This window comes from Chenopodium album, chromosome 3 (assembly GCF_948465745.1).
Source record: "Chenopodium album chromosome 3, dcCheAlbu1.1, whole genome shotgun sequence".
In the NCBI taxonomy this organism is placed as follows: domain Eukaryota; kingdom Viridiplantae; phylum Streptophyta; class Magnoliopsida; order Caryophyllales; family Amaranthaceae; genus Chenopodium; species Chenopodium album.
The window spans coordinates 68,143,624-68,166,102 of record NC_137836.1 but is presented as its reverse complement, the minus strand read 5'-3'; the positions used below and the strand labels follow the sequence as shown (position 1 = coordinate 68,166,102).

General features: G+C 32.7%; 1 protein-coding gene across 3 annotated transcripts; it reads left to right on the top strand.

Annotated features, from left to right (window-relative positions):
- The first annotated feature begins 583 nt into the window (after nucleotides 1-583).
- On the top strand, nucleotides 584-6,949 carry LOC145615175 (uncharacterized). Of its 3 annotated transcripts, XM_081670255.1 has the most exons (5): nucleotides 584-831; nucleotides 4,372-4,403; nucleotides 5,483-5,680; nucleotides 6,249-6,555; nucleotides 6,705-6,761. In XM_081670255.1, the coding sequence occupies exons 1-4, from the start codon at nucleotides 615-617 to the stop codon at nucleotides 6,543-6,545; spliced, it is 744 nt and encodes a 247-aa protein (XP_081526381.1). In that variant the 5' UTR covers nucleotides 584-614; the 3' UTR covers nucleotides 6,546-6,555; nucleotides 6,705-6,761. The 3 variants fall into 3 exon arrangements, with proteins under 3 accessions (XP_081526381.1, XP_081526373.1, XP_081526387.1); XM_081670247.1 differs by having other exon boundaries at nucleotides 6,249-6,949; XM_081670261.1 differs by lacking the exon at nucleotides 4,372-4,403 and having other exon boundaries at nucleotides 5,478-5,680; nucleotides 6,249-6,949.
- The last annotated feature ends 15,530 nt before the right edge of the window (nucleotides 6,950-22,479 follow it).

The following is a 22,479-nucleotide window of genomic DNA, read 5'->3' as shown; positions in this document are numbered from 1 at the left end:
TTGGATTCATTGTTGCGGCACTAGAAGATCTCAAGTTATGTATTCATCAGGGGGAGAAAATACGCGCTGCACTCTTTTTCCCTTGACCATGGTTTTGTCCCACATTGGTTTTTCCTGGTAAGGTTTTTAATGAGGCGACATCTCAAGCGTATTACGAAGAATGTTGTACTCCTTTTCCTTCATTAGGTTTTTATCCCATCGGGTTTTTCCTAATAAGGTTTTAACGAGACACAGTCTTCGATAATGGACATCCAAGGGGGAGTGTAATGAAATATTGTGTGGATGACCATTATGCTCCTTATATCATTCCGGAATATTCTAGATATATGATTTATTCTTATCTAAACATATTTGTGGATGTCCATCTTATATCACTCTAGAAGTTTAGGGTTTATTATTCTCCAAGCAAACTCTATCAATTATTGTACTATATATATATATGTATACCTCCATCATATGAATTCTGCTCTCCTGAAATTTTAATCTGCTCTATTCTGCTCGGCCCAGAAGCTCAAAAGAACAAGGTCATAGTATGGTACCCAAGGAGCACCATACTTATAACTTGAGAGTAGTTCTCAAACAACTGAACAAGTGCACGGCGTTGGCGCGTTGCTATGGAGGAAGACAATCAGAAAAATCTGCTTAAACAAGTGTTTGGAGGATCATCATCTTCAGATTCTGACACTGAAGAACACGCTCTTCTTCTCTCACAATCAATAACAAACCCTAGTTTTATTTGGGAACGCATTGCTCCAATCAAGGGTTTATGGTTTTGCAGAGGTTTTCTTTCTTCTCAACAACAATCTTCTCTTCTTTCTTCCATTCATACTGGTAATTTCTTCTCAAACTTTCGGTTTTTTTTAGCTTAATTTTGGTTATATTATTGATTTTGTTGAATTTAGATTATTAGGTTTCGAATTGCCAAAATTTAGAATGAATTGGGTAGTTTGAGATTATATCTTGATGTTGTAGAGCTTAAGGTTCCTTCAATGGTGATGGGAATGCTACAGAACATTATAGGTTTGTGAGAGACCGAAGATTCGAAACAAATGTGAATTTTATGGGTGTCTTTTTGGTACCCTTTTAGTTGGAAGGAAGCTATATCTACCTTGTGTTTGTGATTGTCGTTGGTTAAGTTTGCAATGATAGAATCAGCTTTGTGGATTTCAATTTTTGATATGTAAGAAAGGATTGGGTAGTTTGATATTTTGTTTAATTGTTGATTCCTACATTGATGATGAAAGTTTTATAGAACATTGTTGGGTTTGTGAAATTCAATGGATCGAATTGATTGTGAAACATACGGGTACCAGTTTCTCTTCAAAGAAATGGCTTTTCTGTTAAGAAAAAATGATTTCGTATGGGATTACAAACCTTTGATATTGAGATAGGGATGTAGGATGTGCTATTGAGCATTTGGGAAAATACAATTGGCTGGCTAGTTCTTAATAGCTATGAGTAGTTGCTCTATGTGTGCCGCTGGCTAGTTCACTTGGCTTGTTTGACAAGTTGGTGTTAGTGTTAGTGTTTGTTGTTTAAGTCTATTGTATGCAAAGTTATTAAAATCGGGATTTTACTTTGAATCAAAAGGGGCTATCAGAATCGAATAGTAAAATCGAATCGTAGAATCGTAAGATTCTACCGACATGCATAATCATGACGTTAAATATAAATTTAATTAAATATATTGAAATTATGAGTTTGAAACCTAATTATTGATAGATAATAATTATTTAACCATTAAGCAATCAATACTTGACTAGGGGTGAAAGTTCGGTTTTCGGTTTGGTTTTTTGCCCAAACCGAACCACCATATTTCGGTTTCTAGATTTTGGAAACCACACCGCACCACTTTAATTTTGAAACCGAACCATACCAAACCACCTAAATTTCGGTTTTCTAAAAAAAAACCAAACCGCACCGAATTTTCCTATCAAAGAAAATAAACATCAAATTTAGCAAAAAAAAAAAACGAACCAAACCACACCAATCAAAACCGAACCAAACAAAACCACACCCCTAGCCTAGATCCGCAATTACGCACCCACCACAAATCACAATTCAATCACAAACCACCATAAAAATAATGTAGAAAAACAAAACTTAAACCAAATTAAATTAAACGAAATAAAAAAGAACTACCTCACGTCCTCACATTACACCAAAAAACGTCGATTTTGGGTTTTAAAGGTCAAATTCGACCATGAAAACTCTAGATCTAGAGTTTTCATGGTCGAATTTGACATGGAAACCCTTTAATTGATGTTGTACGAAATGAAAAACCATAGTTTATGCCCTTATGGAGTTCGAAAAACCTTGAAACCTTAGTTGATGGTGATGCGGGCGAGTGGGGAAAAGAGGAGATGGGAGTGAAAGTGGAGAAAGGGTGGAAGAAAGAAGAGATGTAGACGAAAGGAGAGAGAGTGAGATTGAGAAGAGGAGAGAGAGGGCGGAGAAGAGGAGAGAGAGGGGGAACTCAGAGAAATGAGAGGGGGGATTAGGGTTTTTTCCTATATATACTAAGGGTAAAAATATGTTGGGCTAGGGTTTTTTTTAGTTTGGGCCTATATTTCGGTGTGGTTCGGTTTTGTTCGGTTTTTAATTTTGCAAACCGAAACCGAACCACACACCGATTTTTTTTTTTTAAAAACCGAAACCGAACCACTTCCAAAAAAAACCAAACCAAATTTCTTATTCGGTTTGGTTTTCGGTTTGGTTCGGTTTTAAACCGAGTTTGTTTCACCCCTATACTTGACAATATTTATTTATAAAAACCTATATAAACATGTTTTTTACTTGTAAGGATTTCGCTAGTTAAGAAAAATATGTAAAATCGGATAGAATCGTAAATCGAATCGTATGATATACATGAATCGTAAAATTATAATATTCTAAGATTTAAATCGGGATTTTAATGGTTGTTTTTTCACAAATTTGATTGGTAAAATTAGTTGTTGATAATGTGCATAATATCCTACCTATGATCAATTAGAGCCCCAATCAGCCTTTCAATTTGATTATAAAGCAAAACCCAACTAAGAAACTAATTATCAAACATACCTTTTGATTATTTCACCACATAAAAAATAAAAAATGACAAAAAGTCTATTATTCCTTCGCCCCCAATTGTTTGTCTGCTTTGCTCCGTAGCTATTTTCTTCTTTGTTAATTTTTGGGTGAGTGCAATTAAAAAGAGACAAAAGTGGTGGAGTCAATTGTATTTTACGTGAGATTAAACTTGTGGTCCCTTTAATCTAAAACAGAAATGGAGCAATCTCTTAGGGGGTACCTTTAATGAAATATTGGGCAAACTATAAGGGATGGATGGAGTACCAAACAAGCCCATTGTCTAGTGCTTGAAGTTCTCTTTGATTGTTTTTTGTTTTCTATGCCAAATTCTAATGTTTCCTGAAGTTTTATTGTAGAATCCTGTCTCCAAGTTCAAGTAGCATAACAATTAACAGTGAAGAGGGAAAAAGTGATACCGTATCATTTAAATTGAAGTTCAAAAGGGGGAATAGGCATAATGAACTAGAAAAACAGTTTGATACTTTGTTTCTGAGAACTCTAGTGAGCCACTTGGTGTTTTTGCTTGGCAAAGCTGAGTTGAACGTCTTGTTCTTGTACCTGATTACCTTCTCTGAATTAAGCTGAACTGTATGTGAACATGATGACCAAAATTTTAACATCGATTGAAACTGACTCGATGCAAATTGAATTGACTTGATAATTAGTATGAACATTATTACTGTTTGAATTTTTTTTTTTTTTTTTTTTCAATTTTTGTTCTGACCATTTAAATTCACTACAAACTGAAATAAATCATACCTAGCTGAATGTTAAATCAAAAGAGCATAGCTCAAATTTAAGTAGTGTCTGTACAGAACCCATTCCAACTTAGTATTTGTGGAGCTTGTTGGTCATTTAATTTTTCGTTTACTTCATTAGTTATTTGTTGGCTCTTGTTATTTATGAAACAATAATTAAGAAGCAATTACTATAGCTCAAATTTATGCAGCGTCTGTACCGAACCCATTTCAAACAAGTATTAGTGGAGCTCGTTTGTCATTATATTTTCGTCTATTTCATTAGTTATCTGTTGGCTCTAATTATTTATGAGACATTATAATTAAGAAGCAATTACTCTGTTATAAATTTTCATTTGCTCTGTTCTTTTGACGAAATAGATGCCATGATTCAGATTTGAGTTTTTCACTGCCATGATTGTATGTTTTAGGCCCTTAACTCGCCTTTCCTTCAGCCATAGCTAATGCATTGTGTTTGGTGGATTAGTATATAACTCTTTGTTGTTATTAATTTCTTATAGTTACAGTTGATTTCATGTTTGCTAAAGCATAAAATTGTTTGCAGAAGGGTGGCTCACTGAAGCTGGTCACAACCAGGTACCGATCCATAAGTTTAGTTGTGTACTATTGAAAAAGATATACTTCCTTCGTTTGTTTTAGTTGACACATTTTGACTTTGGGAACTATTAACATAATTCATTTTAACTTATGTTTGGTCTTGTTAGATTCATGTCATTGTATTTTTTTCAAGTAAAAAATTATTTTTTCTTATTGATGATTGAAGATACGAAGTATTAATTTTGAAATAACATATTGGCAAACGTGCCTAAAGAAATTTGTCAACTAAATGGAATGGAGGAAGTATGTCTCTATTCAAATTTCTCCATCTTTCTATTTCAGACCAAAATCATACAACTTCCATGATGTTTACTGTTGGTAGTTTTTTCTTTTTCTAAATGCTTTATTTTAATAGAAATGTATGGCAATACTTTTCTTCCTACGAGGCTGGACCCTGGTAGAATCGTAGAAGAGAAAGCTGGCTCTTCAAAGCAACTCTTTTTTTGAACCTTCAGCCTATCCTCCCTGGATCTTTTTTTACCTTTATTTTTGTTTTTGTTTTTTTTTTCCTCTCTCTCTCTCTCTCTCTCTAAAGCTTCATTTTGTTAACTATTTTTCTTGTGAATTGTGTTGATGTTTGGGGGAATCTACTGACTGTGACTGCTGAGTATTAGACGAATAGTGTACTTGAGCAAGTAGATTTCTTGAGTGTTTTCTTTTGCTGTTATCGTTGTTGTCAAATTGTATGAGGTCCAAGAAAAGAATAGGAATGAATTGAATCTTCATTGTTAGTTGCCCAATCTATTTGGTTAAAATTATCCGAACACTGAAAGCAAAGAAGTGTACTGTAAAATTTTGATGTGTAATAGCTTAAAAGCTATGAAATATTGAAATCAACTGTCTTAGGAAAGCATAATGATCTCTGAAAATTTTGAATGTCTATTTCAGTCAGAATATTATGTCTGTAATGGTCTGAAGGGAAGGAGTGGGAGAAGCAAACCACGCTAACTTATGTGATGTGTTTCTGTCTTATTTGTTAAATGCCTTTTTCTTGCTTCATATTTCCCATACATCTGCTCAATCACTGATGAAAATTTAACATAACTTTCTCAGTGCAGGCAATGAGATTTGGGGACCTTCCTTTATGGGCACTTGATCTTTCTGATCAAATACATGAAGCTGTCTGTTTTGGTGATATGGAAGCAAATAGTGAAAATCTGAATCTTGATAGTGAGGCCTATGTATTGCCTTCTCAGTTGCTGTCTAGAGATCCAATTTTTGATCAACTTATTGTAAATGTATACCAGCCAGGTGAGGTGCGATTTGGTTATGTTGCTTTATTGATTATTGATTACTAACAAGCCTCTTTTATCCATATGGAAAGTAATTTTGTGAACTCAGTCACTCGTATTATTCGTATGCTTGTTGGGCCTAACTTTCATATTCACATGGCCATGTTATTATGATTTAGTGCCAGGATTTATCTGATTAGTTTGCTTGTGATCAGTCCCAGTTTTGTCACCTTATGATGGTTTGACAATTCTTTGAGATATTCTGATCCCTCCTTTGAAGGGAATTGAAGTTGATGGGTAATGGTGCAATATTGATGATAATCTGGTTTATCAAATCCTGTTTCAATTAAATCCTGTTTCAATTAACTAGATGAAGAACGTTATTAGCAAGATAAGCCCAAATTCTTGCATATTTCTAATCCACATCAAATGAATTGCGCAAATTAATTTAATGATGACATTACTCACATCATTACATCATGCTATTAGTTTTTACAGAATTTACGAAGTTTGTAGCTGTGAAAGCATGGGCACATACTTTGTTACATTCTCTTGATGTATAAAAGTCTAATATATGCTAAGAATCATACAGGGTATCTGTGCTCATGTTGATCTGATGCGATTTGAAGACGGGATAGCTATAGTCTCTTTGGAGTCGTCCTGTGTCATGCACTTTTCACCAGAAGAAGGGAATGGAGAAATTCCATTAGCAACAAAAATCCCTGTATACCTGACCCCGGGGTCTTTAGTTATCATGTGGGGGGATGCTCGCTATCATTGGAAGCATGAGATAAATCGCAAACCGGAATTTCAGGTTTGGCAAGGACAAGAAATAGATCAGAAAAGGAGGACTTCCATAACTCTAAGGAAGCTCTGTTTTTCTGAATAATTCAGATATGTTTGCCATCAGCTCGGAGGCTGCAGAATGGACGTTAGATTGCAAGCTGTTTTGTTCCTCATTATTAATATCGAGATGATATTAAGCATTTGGAATGCCATGTCTGTGGAAAGGTTATCCAAAATTCATTGGGCACCATTTTTTGTAATGGTAATGAACATATAACTCACTGATTGATAATGTGAAACTTTGATTCAGAGGGTTGATTCAGAGGGTTGATAATGAGCGTATAAATCACAGATATGTGAAACTTCAATTCAGACTAAATTTTGACCTTATATTGACACCTTTTTTTTTTTTTTTTTTTTTTTTTTGAAAGATCTGAATTTTTTTAGAATAAAACCCTCATTCGTGCTTGAGTTCAGATTCTAATTTTTATTCAATTTCTTTATCAATTAAATAAGGAACAAGTCTATTATTCATTTGTTATTGGCTTGAAAACTAGCAGTTTTAGACTTCTAGTAGTTGACTCAATTCTTCCAAACAGATTTTCATTGTTAAGAAAAGGTAACAAAGATAAAATACGAGCTTATAGTAATTAATAGTAGTTGTTCAAGGTCAATCTATTCACTTGCCTAGATTTTACTGTAATCTTTATTGTTCACTACTAATCGACTCTTACGAAAAGATTGCTTGTATCTATAATTGGACTTATACCAAAAATCCTATTTCTTAATTTGAATGTTTTTTAGGTCTAGCCAAAATAGGTTTTTCTTTGTTTATTTCTATTTTTTATATTATACAGAGTATATAAATTATAATTATAATGATTATGAAATATTAAATTTGGAAATACATTGCCTAGTAAGTAATGTAGCGTAGATTTGTTTAAACAAATAGTGATTAACATAGCCTAGAACCACGAGGAACTAGAAATGGAGGAAAGTTATGCATTTACTAATGCATAACATTGATTAAAATATTATAAAAACACATGGTAGAGAGAGAAAAGAGGAGAGAGATAGGAAGAGAGAGGCATGTAGGTGGACCACACCTATTTTATGGTCATATTATATCACGTGATGGGGGACCACATGCTGATTGTTTCACTGAAAGTTTATATAGTACCATTGAATCCTCAGTGGTACTATTTACGCATAAATTTAGTACAACCGATGCATATATAATACCATTATGTGCACATATAGTATCACTGTATATTCAATGGTATCGTTTGATCATCCAATGATATCAGAATATTTATTCGTTTGTACATATACATAATTACATGAATACCATTTGTTATGCATTTCTAAATGCCTAACATTCCTCCCTTTAAAATTCCTCTAGAACCACCTCATTGAGTCCCCCTAAACCTCAAATTACATACAACAACCCTAGACATTGTTTGGACCAATAATATAATACATATTTTTACCAATTGCTTATACATTAATAATATCCAAATTAATTAGATATTATAAACTTTATATTATTGGAGACTGGGAGTGTAGTAGTAGATTTAATTTCTTGCACTTGTTGATGCAGATAAATTGCATCGTTAAAGAAAGTATATCTACAGCTAAAAGATAAAAATTCATATTGAAATTTTTTAAGCATATTAGAAATAAAACTAGGTTCGTTAGATGGTTAGTTGATACGTAGTATTTTGTATTTTATCCGTATTTAATAAAAGACTTGGTAAAAAAATTACTCACTAAACTTTCCTTAATTAATATATGATGATAGAATATCAGATTATGTTAAATCCTTAATCTTGTAGGAAACCCAAAGCATATTATATATACCCATGTATATCATGCATAAACGTATTACAATTAACAAATTATCTTAGCTACACCATATTACAATTCACAAATTATCTTAGCTACACCATATTATTATTTTCTCTTAAGCTTAACCTTAAACAAAACAATGGCTTCATCATCTGATCTTGTCGAAACTCAACCGAAGATTGATGATCTTAAACCGAAATTTCCCTATAATCGAAACTTGGAAGAGTCATGGAACTTATGGTCGTGTGATCAAAGTTTGTACTTTCCACGCAATACGTCTCAAGTAGTCGTAGACGACCACGTTAAGCGTTACTTCACTAATGGTATTGAGGATAAAGTCGTTTGTCCTTTCACTTCCTTTGATATGCTAGTAGAGAATTTCGCAAATACGATTAATGGCTTTGTCTCTAGACTTGATGATGCCGCCTTGAAGAAAAGAGAAGTCGAAAAGAATGTGGTTGATCAAAGTGGTCTAGAATTTGAAGAAAGTTACGAAAATAGTTGTACGGATGAAAGCAAGAACGACGAGGCAAAGTGTTTGAATCAAGATTCTAATAATGCACCATTGAAGAACAACAAGGAAGAGGAAAAGATTATGGTTATTAATCAAAGCCGTCAAGAATGTCATGGATGTCTTTACGACGATAATCACACGGATGGAAGCGAGAATGAGAGGTGTTGTTACAAGGATTGGTTGGTTTATCATGATAATTAAGTACTACAGTAGTTTCTTGAATTGTCATTTAGTTCAAGATTATCTATGTTTTATTAGAACTTTCTTATAGTATTATATTTTATCAAACGAAAGGAGTTGCATGATATTATGATATAGAATAATGTGTTTTATTATTGCTTAAGTTTATCAATTTGAGAAGGAGAGTTCATTACTTCTGCGGGCTATATGGATGCTTAATTATTTCCTTTGTCTATGCCAGTGAACCGTGATGATGGATATTGTAGAAATTACTAGGGTTTGACTCGATTTGAGTTGTATTAGTTTAATCGGACAGTTTTCAAATGGCCACAATAAAATTGTGGCCATTGTATTACATCAAATTATGAGTGTTCATTTTTATTGACTAATGTGTACCTTTGATATGATTTATTTTTATTTTATATATTTAAAAAAATTTGTCAACAAAAAATTAAAAAAAAAAGGGAGTACTAAATGCAGGACAATTTTACCTAAATGCAGAATTAAGTTATGTTTTTTAAAAAAAATTATATTCCAATTTTGTCCTTTTTTTAACTTAATCCTTTACACTTTTTTTAAATGATTAAAATTAAATCATGTACACTCCTAACTATATGATCATCTCAACTGTTTAATTTACAACCATATTCTAACGTATTCAATCTTGTATCCTATTTAATACGGAGTATTCAATACTATACAAATTCCTAGACAATAATGAAGTTTACTACGACATTTTTTTGAGGTATGAAAATTATGTGCTGTAATAGATGAACAATCAAACAACATAAATTTTCCATCTTATACGGCTAAGATTTTTGAAGGTCTCTAGCATCCCCATTATACAATTTCTGGGGGTCTCCAATACCCCCGGCTAAGATTTCTGGGGGTCTCTAGTACCCTCGAAAAACAAAGCCGGGGTAATTATAATGAAAAATTATAACAATTCAACAAAAAAATTAAACGAAAAAAAAACCTAAGACCGGATGGTTTATGAGCGGTGAACGACTTCTTCGTCTCTAGGGCTCAAATTGAAGAATTTAAGGGAAATGGTGGAATGAAATGAATTGCAAAAAAAAAAAAAAAAATGGTGACTAAAATTGTGAATGAAAAAAATTGGCAAATATAATGAATTGCAAAGTAAAAAATGTAAAAACAAAAAACCTGGTGAAATGGCAAATTAGTTTTTTCATTTTGAAAAAGGGTATTTCAGTCATTTTATTATTTTCATATCATTAATTAATTTCTGCATTTAGGTTATTTTGTACTGGATTTAGTACTCGTGAAAAAAAAATTCAAGTTCTTGTCAGTTTCTTTTCAGTATCACCTTTTATTATTTCTCTTCAATCTGTTTATAACAATTGGCTCCAAGTCCAACCATCCAAATAGAGTTGCTTGAATTCAAGATTGCTTTAATTTTTTGCTTGATTACAGATTACAGGTACTTGATGGCTTGATGCGGCAATATTGAAAAGATACAGCCATACAATATAGTTTGGTCTTTAAAAATACTTTAACTGCAAGTAATTTAAATAGAAAACTGGATTGTAAAAGTACAATTGATGATTAAATTATTTGTATCCACTTCAAAACAATGAAGAAAGATTGAAGAGAAGTTAAGGGAAACAAATGTTGCTTAAACAAAGAAGAAACTGAAAAAAGAACGTGGTAGTTTTTTTTTTTTTTTTTTTTTTTTTAAAAAAAAAAATTTTTTTTTTCAATATTTTAACAAATAAAATAAAAGGTAAAGGGTTTTTCTAAGCTATACCCCTAAGGTTTTCGAGTTTCTAAGGTGTACCCATGCTTTTTCAAGTTTCTAAGTCGTGCCCCTCAACTCACTACCATTAATGAATGGTACCCTCATTGGGACTTCCACGTCACCTAAAGTTAACTATAAATTTAATAGAAAGATGATAAAAGGTAAGGAAATGGTAGGAGAAAGAAATCTTAGCCACCGCAACCCTAATAATGAAAACTGAAGCCACGAAATCACACTCTTAAATAACTTTTAAATAACTAATAAGGGTACATTTTGGTATTGATAAGGAGTTGAAGGGCACAGCTTAAAAACTTGAAAAAGCATGGGTACACCTTAGAAACTCGAATACCTTAAGGGTATAACTTAGAAAAACCCAAAGGTAAAATATTCAACGGTTTACATCAGTCAATAAAAATAAAAGGTTGTGATTTGATATAATACAATTATCACAATTTTATTGTAGCCACTCAAAAGCCATCCTAGTTTAATCAATACTTCCCTAAAAAGAAAAAGTTTAATTAATACTTTTGATCCTCTATTCTTTTTCTTTATTTATTTATTTATTTTTGGGTTTTTTTTTCCTTGTAACACTTCTCCTACAAATTCTTAAATGGACCTGGTTTACACAAATTTATTGTGGACACCAACATTAGAGACAATATGATTGTTTTACTAATTAAAAATAAAGGTTACTTTACTAATATATATATAAATGTTATTATGTTGTAATATAAGTTAGTGTGACATTAAAAGTTATAAGAGATTAATTTTTTTAATAAAAATTTTAATATAATGTTCAATATGAATAACAAAGACCCCTATGTTAAAATAAGGTCATTATTTAATATAATATCGTATTTTAAGTTCATAATAACATTAAAGGTCACACTAGTTTTAAAAAAGGTTATTATGTTAAAAATAAGGTTACTATATTAAAATTAGGGGTCACTATGTTGAATATAATGTCAGTTACGTGTATATAAAACTTAGATTCACAATACTCCCTCCGTTTCATAATGTTAGTCCCATATACTATTTTGGGCGTTTCAAAAAGATCTACCCATATTGAATATATTTCATTTATAACTTGATTTTTTTTGGAATTAATTGGTTGTGAATTGATGACATGACTCTAAGTAAGGAAATATTTACCTTAAATTATGCAATTATGACTTGTGATTTCCTAATAAAAAATCAAAAAAGTTAAATAAGGTAAACTAATTATGAACTATATTGTACTTTAATGTTAGATTCCAGATATATTTCTTTTCTTATTTTATATGATTGATTCCATATGGGACTAATATTATGAAACGGAGAAAGTAATATTATTGTGGACCAGGTCCACGCTAGAGTTTCTGACACTTCTCCATTATTCACACTTGTCAAAGAATTATATATTCGAAATCTTAAAAAAAAAAGCTTAATTAAAACTCCCACCACTTTTGCCCGACTTCTCTATATGATATGATGTACAGTGGGTTTCACTACGTCTCTTTTTCCCTTGATTCTCACCTCTATTCTTCCTTCTTCTTCCGTCTAATTTTTATATTAATTTGCAAATAAATTAGGTGTTACATAGAGGTTTTTATTCGCTAATTTGTTCTTCAAGCCAACGACAATGCAAAGTCGAGGGTATAATTGTTTAATTAGGATGATTAGGGAAGAAGAAAGATAAAATTCAAAGGAAAATTGGTTAGTGGGACCCACCGTGACGTCATATAGTGAAGGGCAAAAGTGGTAGAAATTTTTAAGATTTTTGAAAAAACTTGGTGGTAAAATGCAAAAAAAAAAAAAAAAAAAAAAAAAACTTGAGGTGACATTGTACAAAATGTCAAATATACATGCCGTATTTTTCAAAATTTCCTTTTTTTTTACAATAGCAAAGGAACAAACCAAACTAGACTGGATATTTAACCTCCAAATTAGCTTCACAAAGTCTGTAGAACTTTCTTATAATGCTATTTCATCAAACGAAAGGGGATAAGCATTTAGCATGACATTATGATATAGAGCCCATATAGGATGTGTTTAATTATTGCTTAATTTCATCAATTTTCACCTTTGTCTATGTCAGTGAACTGTGGTGGATTATTGTTGAAATTAGTCTAAGTACTAGCGGGCGTTTGACTCGTATTTGAGTTGTATTTGTTTAATAAATACTTTTGATCCTCACATGTCTTAATTTTTTTTTTTAAAAATGTAACACTTCTCCATTCATACTTGTCAATGTATTATTTCGATCTGTCGCTAAATTTTTTGATACGACTTTGAAAGTATTATTCAAGTCAAATCTAATATGCTCCCAAACATGATCATATTTTTCCCTAACTATAATAAATTATATTAAAGGTATGTAATCAAAGTGTATCGGAGTATATGAACAGTGAAAAGGTCAAATTATTAAAAGTAAATACTTCGTAATATATAGGAAGGTAATAGACTATGAGTTTATTGATTAAAAGACAACCATACATTGAGTGTTCACTAATTAGTGAGTGACGGACAAAAAAAAAAAAAAAAAAAAAGGAAACTTACCCTACTCTACCCGTGTGCAAATTTTACCCACCCAAAATTAAAATTACTACTCTTACGTAACTTCTCTCTCTCCTCATTTCATTTCTACTTCTTCTAGCTGCCATTTTTATCGGTTAATTATTGGTTTATAGGCGCATAGGCCTTATTTACTAACATTGCATATAGGATGACATTTTTGTAAATAATGGGAATATGAAGGTGGAAAATATGATGGCAAAAAATATCACTACATGCATAATAATACACAAAAATGATACATTATACATGCATTATAGTACACAAAAATGTACCACTATACGTTTAAGAAAGAAAAAAAAAAATGTACCATTGAAATCCAGATTACCTTCCTAGCTAATTGCAATCCAAACAAATAGGGCATATGTGCTTAAATTAGAGGGGGTCATCTTTCTCTCTTTTCTATTTTTTTTTCTCTCCCCTCTACTCAAGTTTTATCTTAATATCTCTATTTTTTTTTTTTTTTTTTTTTTATGTTTTTTCTTAGTTTGATACGTAATTTAATCCTTGCCCTTTATTTTTATGAGTTCCTTAAACCGATTGATTTTGTTATTTTCCAGCTGATTTGCAAGTTAGTTGCTACTCATAAACACAATAAAGAAGACTCCCAATCTACCTTCTCCTGAAGACGATCTACATGCAACTATTTTTAGTTTTAATTTTGTTGCTATAGTATGTCGATTTTCATTTTTTTTTTTTTTTTTTTTTTTTGTGTCTTAATTTTTTTTTCACCGTTCATGTTATATGTTGTTATTTAATTTTTTAATTTTCAAGCTTTGTTTTGCATTTTTAGTTTGATGTTTAGTGATTTCCATGTTAATGTGCTCTTACGAGTATTTTGTTAATATGGGTCACTTTTGTAAAAATATGGGTCATTGTTGAGAAAATTAGTGTCACTTTTGTAAAGATATAGGTCACTTTTGAGGAAAAAAAAGAACAATAAAACTAGTGAGATGATGTATAACTTTTGTGAAAATATGAGTCATTTTATAAAATATATGAGTCACTTTTATGAAAATATGGGTCGTTTTTGAAAAAAAAAAAAACTAATACTATTACTCTTCACAAGTGCGAAATATTAGATTTACAATAAAATTACTGTAAATCGGGGTATGCTAAAGTTTTAGTTGAATAATACTAGCGTGATTAAATGATTATCAAGTACATCTTATAATTATATATTACTAAAATTATGAGCATGTGATATTATTTAATATTAATTACATACTTAATGTTTTTTTAGTTGCAACAATGCTTATTTAATAAGGACTCGTTAAGATTATTTTTAGTAAATATAGTGTAAATTTGCTTAAACAATTGAGATTAACATATTAGCCCAAGAAGCACCTCATTGAGTCAAAAAAATAAAATAAAATAAAAAATAAAACCCTCAAATTACATACAACAACCCTAGACATTGTTTGGACGAATAATATAGTACTCCGTATATTTTTACCAATTGCTTATCACTAAGGACATTTTGTAAAAAAAAACTACATTATAAAGCACTTTTTTTTACGAGAAACTAGCTAATAAAAGGGTAAATGTTGTAAGAGACACCCTTGGTCAAAATGTTATCCTTGACTTTTATTTTCTGGTTTTGACCACGTCACATACAAAGAAAAAAAAGGAGGGAAATGGTGAATTAACAGTCACGTGATTGGCACGTGATGTGGTCCACGCCGAAAAATGAAAGTCAACTGTGACTTTCCGACCAATGGTAGTCTCTTAGGGCCTGTTCTAATAGACTGAAATCAACTGAATTGAAATGAACTGAACTGAATTAAACCACTAATAGAAAAAACATAATGGCAAGCGGTTCAAACCCCCTAATAAGAAGCGGTTTTGAACCGCATGCCCTTAGGGGCTTGCCATTTGGGCTTTTAAATGGCAAGCGGTTCTGAACCGCTTGCCATTTGTAGTGAAAGGGCAGCGGTTTTGGCGCCAAACCGCTGCCCAGTATGGCTTAAAAAAATATTTTTTTTTAAAATTTTTTTCACAGAAATTGATACACAAAAATAAAACATATGTATAAAAATATATATTTCCATAATTATTTGTAATATTACATTATAATTCTTCCTAAAAAAAATTACATTATAATTCAACACAAAAAAAAAAAAATTACATTATAATTCAACAAAAAAAAACTAATAAACACTTTTAGAAAAAAGTCACTGCCGCCACCGCCACCAGCCCACCACCGTAACCATCACAACCACCGCCACCAGCCCTCCACGCACCACCGCACTGCCACCAGCCTTTGACAGCCTTCCTTAAAATCAGCTTCAAATTTACGTTTCTTCGCCCTAGAAAATCAATTTCACCAAAATAAATCACAATCAATACCAAATTCAACAAAAATATTCAACAAATCAACTAATATAAGCAAATTCGAAGTCAATCAAACATAAATTTCCAGAAAATATAAAAAAAAAACCCTCATCCCCCAGGACACCACGACCTAAACCTCATCACAAAATAAAAAAATAAAAAAAATCTACCAAAAATTACTAAAAAAACAAAATAAAAGATAAAAAAACTGATGATACCTTGAATTCCACCAAAACCTTGAAATTGGCTTGAAATTTGGGTTTTAATGGTCAAATTCGACCATGAAAACTCTAGATCTAGAGTTTTCATGGTCGAATTTGACATGAAAAACCATGAAAATCGAAGTTCGTGAGATCGAGAACAAAGCTCGTCGAAGTTGTTGTTGGTGGTGTTGCGGGTGGTGGTTGTTGTTGGTGTTGCGGGCGGTAGAGGAGATCAAAAATAAAGAAAAAAAAAGACTCACCATTTTTGTGGGTTGAGAAAGAGGAGCTCGAAAAGAAGGGAATTCATGGTGTAAATACAAAAAATCGCCATGAGAAATAAAGGAGGAGAGAGAAATGAAGGAGATCGAGAATGGAGGGGATGAAATGAGGGAAGAGGAGAAAGAAGAAGAGAGAGCGTGAGCAGGAAGAGAGGAGAGAGAAACGAGCGTGAGAAATAAGAGAGGAGAGAGGAGAAGAAGAGGCGTGAGGAGGAGAGAGAACCCCGCTTTCAGGGTTTTTTTAGCAAATGGCAAGCGGTTCAATGTCCAAACCGCTTGCCATTTACATTTTGGCAAGCGGTTCAATGTCCAAACCGCTTGCCATTTACATTTTGGCAAGCGGTTCACCCAAAATTCACTTGCCATTTGCTTGTTTTAATTTTTTTTTTAGGTGTTATTGGAAGTGGAATTCAATAACCGCTTGCCATTTGGGACTTCTCATTACGTTTTTTCTACTAGTAAACCGAACTGAAGTGAAATGAATATTTTATAAGAAAAGGAAATTATAAACTGAACCGAACTGAAAATAAACGTATGAGACCAGACCCTTACTCCGTAACATTTATCCTTTTATAAGGTAGTTTATTACAACATTTGTTTGATTAGGTAATTTCTTGTAAAAAAGTGCTTTAGAAGATAATTTTTCATTAAATGTCCTATCATTAATAATACCCGAGTAGATATTATATAATTTATATTACAGGAGTGTAGTAGTAAATTTATTTCATGCACTTGTTGATATATACAATTTGCATCGTTATAGAAATAAAGTATATCTACAGCTAAAAGATAAATTTTCCTGTCGAAATTTTTTAAGCATAATATAAATAAAATAAGATTAGTAAGTTACTCCGTAGTTGATATTTTGTATTTCATCCGTATTAGATAAGACTTGGTCAAAATATCACTCACCAAAACTTTCCTTAATTAATTTATGATGATAGAATATTAATATCAGATTATGTTAAATCCTTAATCTTGTAGGAAACCCAAAGCATATTATATGTACCCATGTATATCATGCATAAACGTTCATTTAACACTTACAATTCACAAATTATCTTAGCCACACCATATTATTCTTTTCTCTTAAGCTTAACCTTAAACAAAACAATGGCTTCATCATCTGATCTTGTCAAAACTCAACCAAAGATTGATGATCTTAAACCTAAATTTCCCTATAATCGAAACTTGGAAGAGTCATGGAACTTATGGTCGTGTGATCAAAGTTTGTACTTTCCACGCAATACGTCTCAAGTAGTCGTAGACGACCACGTTAAGCGTTACTTCACTAATGGTATTGAGGATAAAGTCGTTTGTCCTTTCACTTCCTTTGATATGCTAGTAGAGAATTTCGCAAATACGATTAATGGCTTTGTCTCTAGACTTGATGATGCCGCCTTGAAGAAAAGAGAAGTCGAAAAGAATGTGGTTGATCAAAGTGGTCTAGAATTTGAAGAAAGTTACGAAAATAGTTGTACGGATGAAAGCAAGAACGACGAGGCAAAGTGTTTGAATGAAGATTCTAATAATGCACCATTGAAGAACAACAAGGAAGAGGAAAAGATTATGGTTATTAATCAAAGCCGTCAAGAATGTCATGGATGTCTTTACGACGATAATCACACGGATGGAAGCGAGAATGAGAGGTGTTGTTACAAGGATTGGTTGGTTTATCATGATAATTAAGTACTACAGTAGTTTCTTGAATTGTACTGTCATTAGTTCAAGATTATCTATGTTTTATTAGAACTTTGTTATAGTATTATATTTTATCAAACGAAGGGATTTGCATGATATTATGATATAGAATAATGTGTTTTATTATTGCTTAAGTTTATCAATTTTGTAAGGAGAGTTCTTCACTTCTGCGGGCTATATGGATGCTTAATTATTTCCTTTGTCTATGCCAGTGAACCGTGATGATGGATTATTGTAGAAATTACTAGGGTTTGACTCGATTTGAGGTGTATTAGTTTAATCGGACAGTTTTTAAATGGCCACAATAAATTTGAGTTGTATTAGTTTAATCGGACAGTTTTCAAATGGCCACAATAAAATTGTGGCCATTGTATTACATCAAATTATGAGTGTTCATTTTTATTGACTAATGTGTACCTTTGATATGATTTATTTTTATACGGAGTAATATTATTACAGCATATTTTACCAAACGAAATCATTAAATGTTTTTTTTTTTTATTATTATTATTTTGGAACAAAAGTTTATTTCATTAGATTCGTAAAGCAAGTATTTTTAGTGTTGTTAACTCTTCAGGTGGATGCACCGGAAAGCAAGTAATATTGGAGTATATTATTATCGATTAATATTATATATTGATTAGAGGATTTGCAAGATATTATGATATAGGATGTGTTTGATTAATTATTGCTTAATTTCGTTTTTTTAACTCGTATTTGAGTTGTATTAGTTTAATTAATTTAATACTTTTGGTCCTCTGTTTTTATTAACTTTTTTTATTTTTTTATTTATTTATTTGATTTTATTTATTTTATATGGGCCTATTCATATTTACTGAACTGAGCTGAGCTGAGCTGAACTGAACTGAACTGAACTGAACTGAACTAAGCTGAAATGAATATTTTATGAGAGAGGGAAATTAAGAGTTGAACTGAAATGAACTGATTGGAGCTGAACTGAACTGAACTGATTGGAGCTGAACTGAACTGAACTGAAAATAAGTAAATATGAACAGGCCCTAACACTTCTTCATTCATGCTTTTCATTGTCCATCAATACATTATTTTCATCGCTAATATTTAATACGGAGTAACCAATATGTGAAAATAATGAAAATTTAATTTGATATTGAAAGTTCAATTCAAGTCAAAGTTAATATGATCCCACAACATGATTAGATGTCCCTTAAATATAAATTAAAAGAAGCCTAATTATTACAGTAGAGTAATATACACTACAAGGTACTAAACTTTGCTATTTGTATCACTTAAGGTACTGAACTTACAAATGTATCAATTAGAGTACTATGACCATCTGAGCAGGTTACCTTTCCGTTTGCTACCTGTTGCTTCAGGTTACTTCGAATTTAAGAGTTTAATATAAAAAAAAAAAAAAAATGTCAGAGAAAGCCTCGAGAATGCAAAAAGCCATCATGACCTTCGTTTGGCGCGCGAACTCAAAAGGCAGAAGCCTTTCCACCACTCATTTCTTCTTATATAAAGAATTGAAGAAAGGTAAAAAGATCATTTTCATCTTCTTTCACATAAACCCTAAACAGAGAAATTCTCAAACGTGTGTGTTCATTAATGTGGCCTGCTGATTCAGAGTGTAACTCCTGCAAATACGCTAAGCTCTACTCAGAAGAAGGTATATTCCTTTTCTTTGTTGTTTTGTGTTAAATTCTGATAGTGATAGTTGTGTATTTCTGTGTTTTGGTATTTTGTTGATTAGAATTATGAGTTTAATTTTTTTTTTTTCTCAAAATTGTTCATGATTTTGTGTTGTTATTGTGTAAACACCATGAAAAAACATAGTTGATCATATAAATTTTTGTTAGTGTGTTGAGATTCTGCAATTTAGGTTAGGGTTTTGATGTAATGGGTGTGTGGGTAAAACAGGGGTTGAGACATGAACTAGATAGAAACTGATATATACCTTGATTTGGCCTTAGGTATGGACGCTCTTGGGCACGCGCACCCTATGTTCAGCCAACAGGACCTCCTCGTAACCCATATCTTCAGCAGGGTTAACTGGGAGGACGAAGTGAACGTCCAGCTGGTGTGCAAGAAGTGGAGAATTTGGTGGCGCCTCCGTCACTTGGCTCTCCGTCTCCCCTTCTATGGCCCACATGCTGAAGTGGCGGAGTGGGTTATGAAGGACATCGTCTTCAATGGGGGCAGGGACTTCCATGCCTGGATGACCAAAGACATGACGGTGTACTTCGATGGATTCCCTCTGCTCTTCAAGGAGGATTAGTGGACCTAGGCTGAGGGTAGGGTAGGAAGGGGGGTTTTTTTTTGGTGCAGCTGATTAGGAATGAATGTATAGTCATGATGCTGCTTAGTTAAGTTAATTATGGTGTTTATAGCAAAGTTATTCAACGTCATGGGAAGGTAGTTTTTTGGAGTGACAAAATGTAGGGCCTTTTGTGATTTTGTCACTACCATGACATTGTTTAGTTTCATTTTAAGTATGTATGCATTTGTAAACAATTAACAAAGCTGGTTTTGGGATTTGGATGTTTATAAAAGTTGAATTTGAATGGTTTATGGTTATTTATCAATCTGTTTAATGTTGTTATTTATGTTTGATTTAATTAAGTGTTGTTTATGTTTGATGATCATGGTGTATCATAATTGAATATTGTGTTCATCCAAACTAAATTAGAATGTGAAACATATGTAATATGAACTGAATTATGTGTGTATAATTAATGAATATTGTGTTAATTATAACTTAAATTGATTGAGAACCATATATAACTTAAATAGATTGTGATGATCATGGTTTGGTAAATCTAAAGTTGTGTTACATTACTTTTTGACAGAATAATGGCTTTGAACCCTTGCATTGTGGTTCATCATGGTGGTCAATGGTTGGTTAGGGGGGATATGTATTATAGTGGGGGTAGGGTTAATGTCTTTGAGGACATACCTGAGTGTGTGGATTCAGATTATGTGAAGAATATAATTGAGTTTTTAGGACATGATGACATTGTGAAGATGCATTACTTAGATCCTAGGAAAACATTGGCTGATGGTATTAGGTTCTTGGCTTTTGATAGTAAGACATTTGATCCTTTCTTGTCTCTTTTGTTGGAGTTTAAGGTAATTCATATCTACAAAGAACATGAGTTAGGGGCTACATTACATACAACTGGTATGGGTTTGGGTCATGGATCTTTCACTGACTTGCTTACTGGTGGTGGGGTAGGGTGTTCAGCACCTAGGGAAAATGAAGATGTTGGGGTTGATGTTGATTATGATAGTGAAGGGACAGATGAGGATGATGATGAACTCCTCAATGCTAGGAGTAAGGTAAGCCAACATAAGTTAGAGGAAAAGAGTTATGAAGAGGAGCTGGATATGTTAAAGAGGGTAGCAGAATCTAAGGGTGGGGAAGCTGATTTCATTGGCAATGATTGGGAGGGTGAAAGTGATGTTGACAGCCCTAGTGAAAATGAGGATGAGGATGACTTTGGATACCTTATGCCACCTCAAGGTGAAAAAAGGCACAGAGCTATGGAAAGTGACAATACAAAGTCTAATTTTTTTATAGGACAGAAATTTGAAAATGCTGTGAACTTCAGGAAAGCTTTAGCAAAATACACAATTGAGAGTGGAAGGAATTTACATTTTTATAGGAATGATCCAAATAGGGTTGGGGCTAAATGCAAAAATTTTGCAAAGGGTTGTCCTTGGAAGATATGGGCATCCTTTGAGCAGGGTAAAAGGAATTTTCAGGTTAAACTTCACAATGGGGAGCATACTTGTGGGAGGTCTATGCAGATAAAGAGAATGAATTCAAAGTGGATTGCAGAATATTTTGCAAATAGGTTTAGAGTTAACCCTTACATGAAGGTCCATGACATCATTCAGACACTTTGGTTAGAGAAAGGACTGAAAGTGAGCAGACTAATGGCATATAGGGCAAGAAAAAAGGGGCAGGCTAATATTGTGGGAGAGTATGAAGAGCAGTACTCTCTCCTGCCTAGGTATGCTGCAGAAATAAGGAGGTGTAACAGTGGGAACACTGTGAAATTGCAGTTGAATGATCATGTGTTTGAGAGATTGTACATCTGTTTTGAGGCTCTAAGGAAGGGTTTCCTTGCAGATTGTAGGCCATTTATTTCTCTTGATGGCTGCTTCCTAAAAGGGCATTTTGGTGGTCAATTACTTGTTGCAGTGGGAAGGGATGGGAACAATCAAATGTTCCCTATTGCATGGGCAGTTGTAGAGGTTGAAAAAACAGATACTTGGACCTGGTTTCTTTCCCTACTTGCAGATGACTTGGGGACACAACAAGGGGCTGGATACACTTTCATGTCAGACCAGCAAAAAGGCTTATTAGCAGCTGTTGCAGCTGTATTCCCAGAGGCTGAGACAAGAGTGTGTGCCAGACATGTATACTGCAATTTCAGGACTGTATTTGGAGGAGGGCTTGAATATAGGAAGCAATTTTGGATAATTGCAAAGAGCAACACATAAAATGATTTTAAAGCAAACATTGATCAGATGAGAGCAATATCAGAAGATGCTGCTGAGGATTTGCTTAACAGAAATTACAAGAAGTGGTGTAGGGCATTCTACACCCCTATGTCATGTTGTCATAGTGTGGAAAACAACATGAGTGAAGTATTCAATGCCTACATTCTCACCTCAAGGCA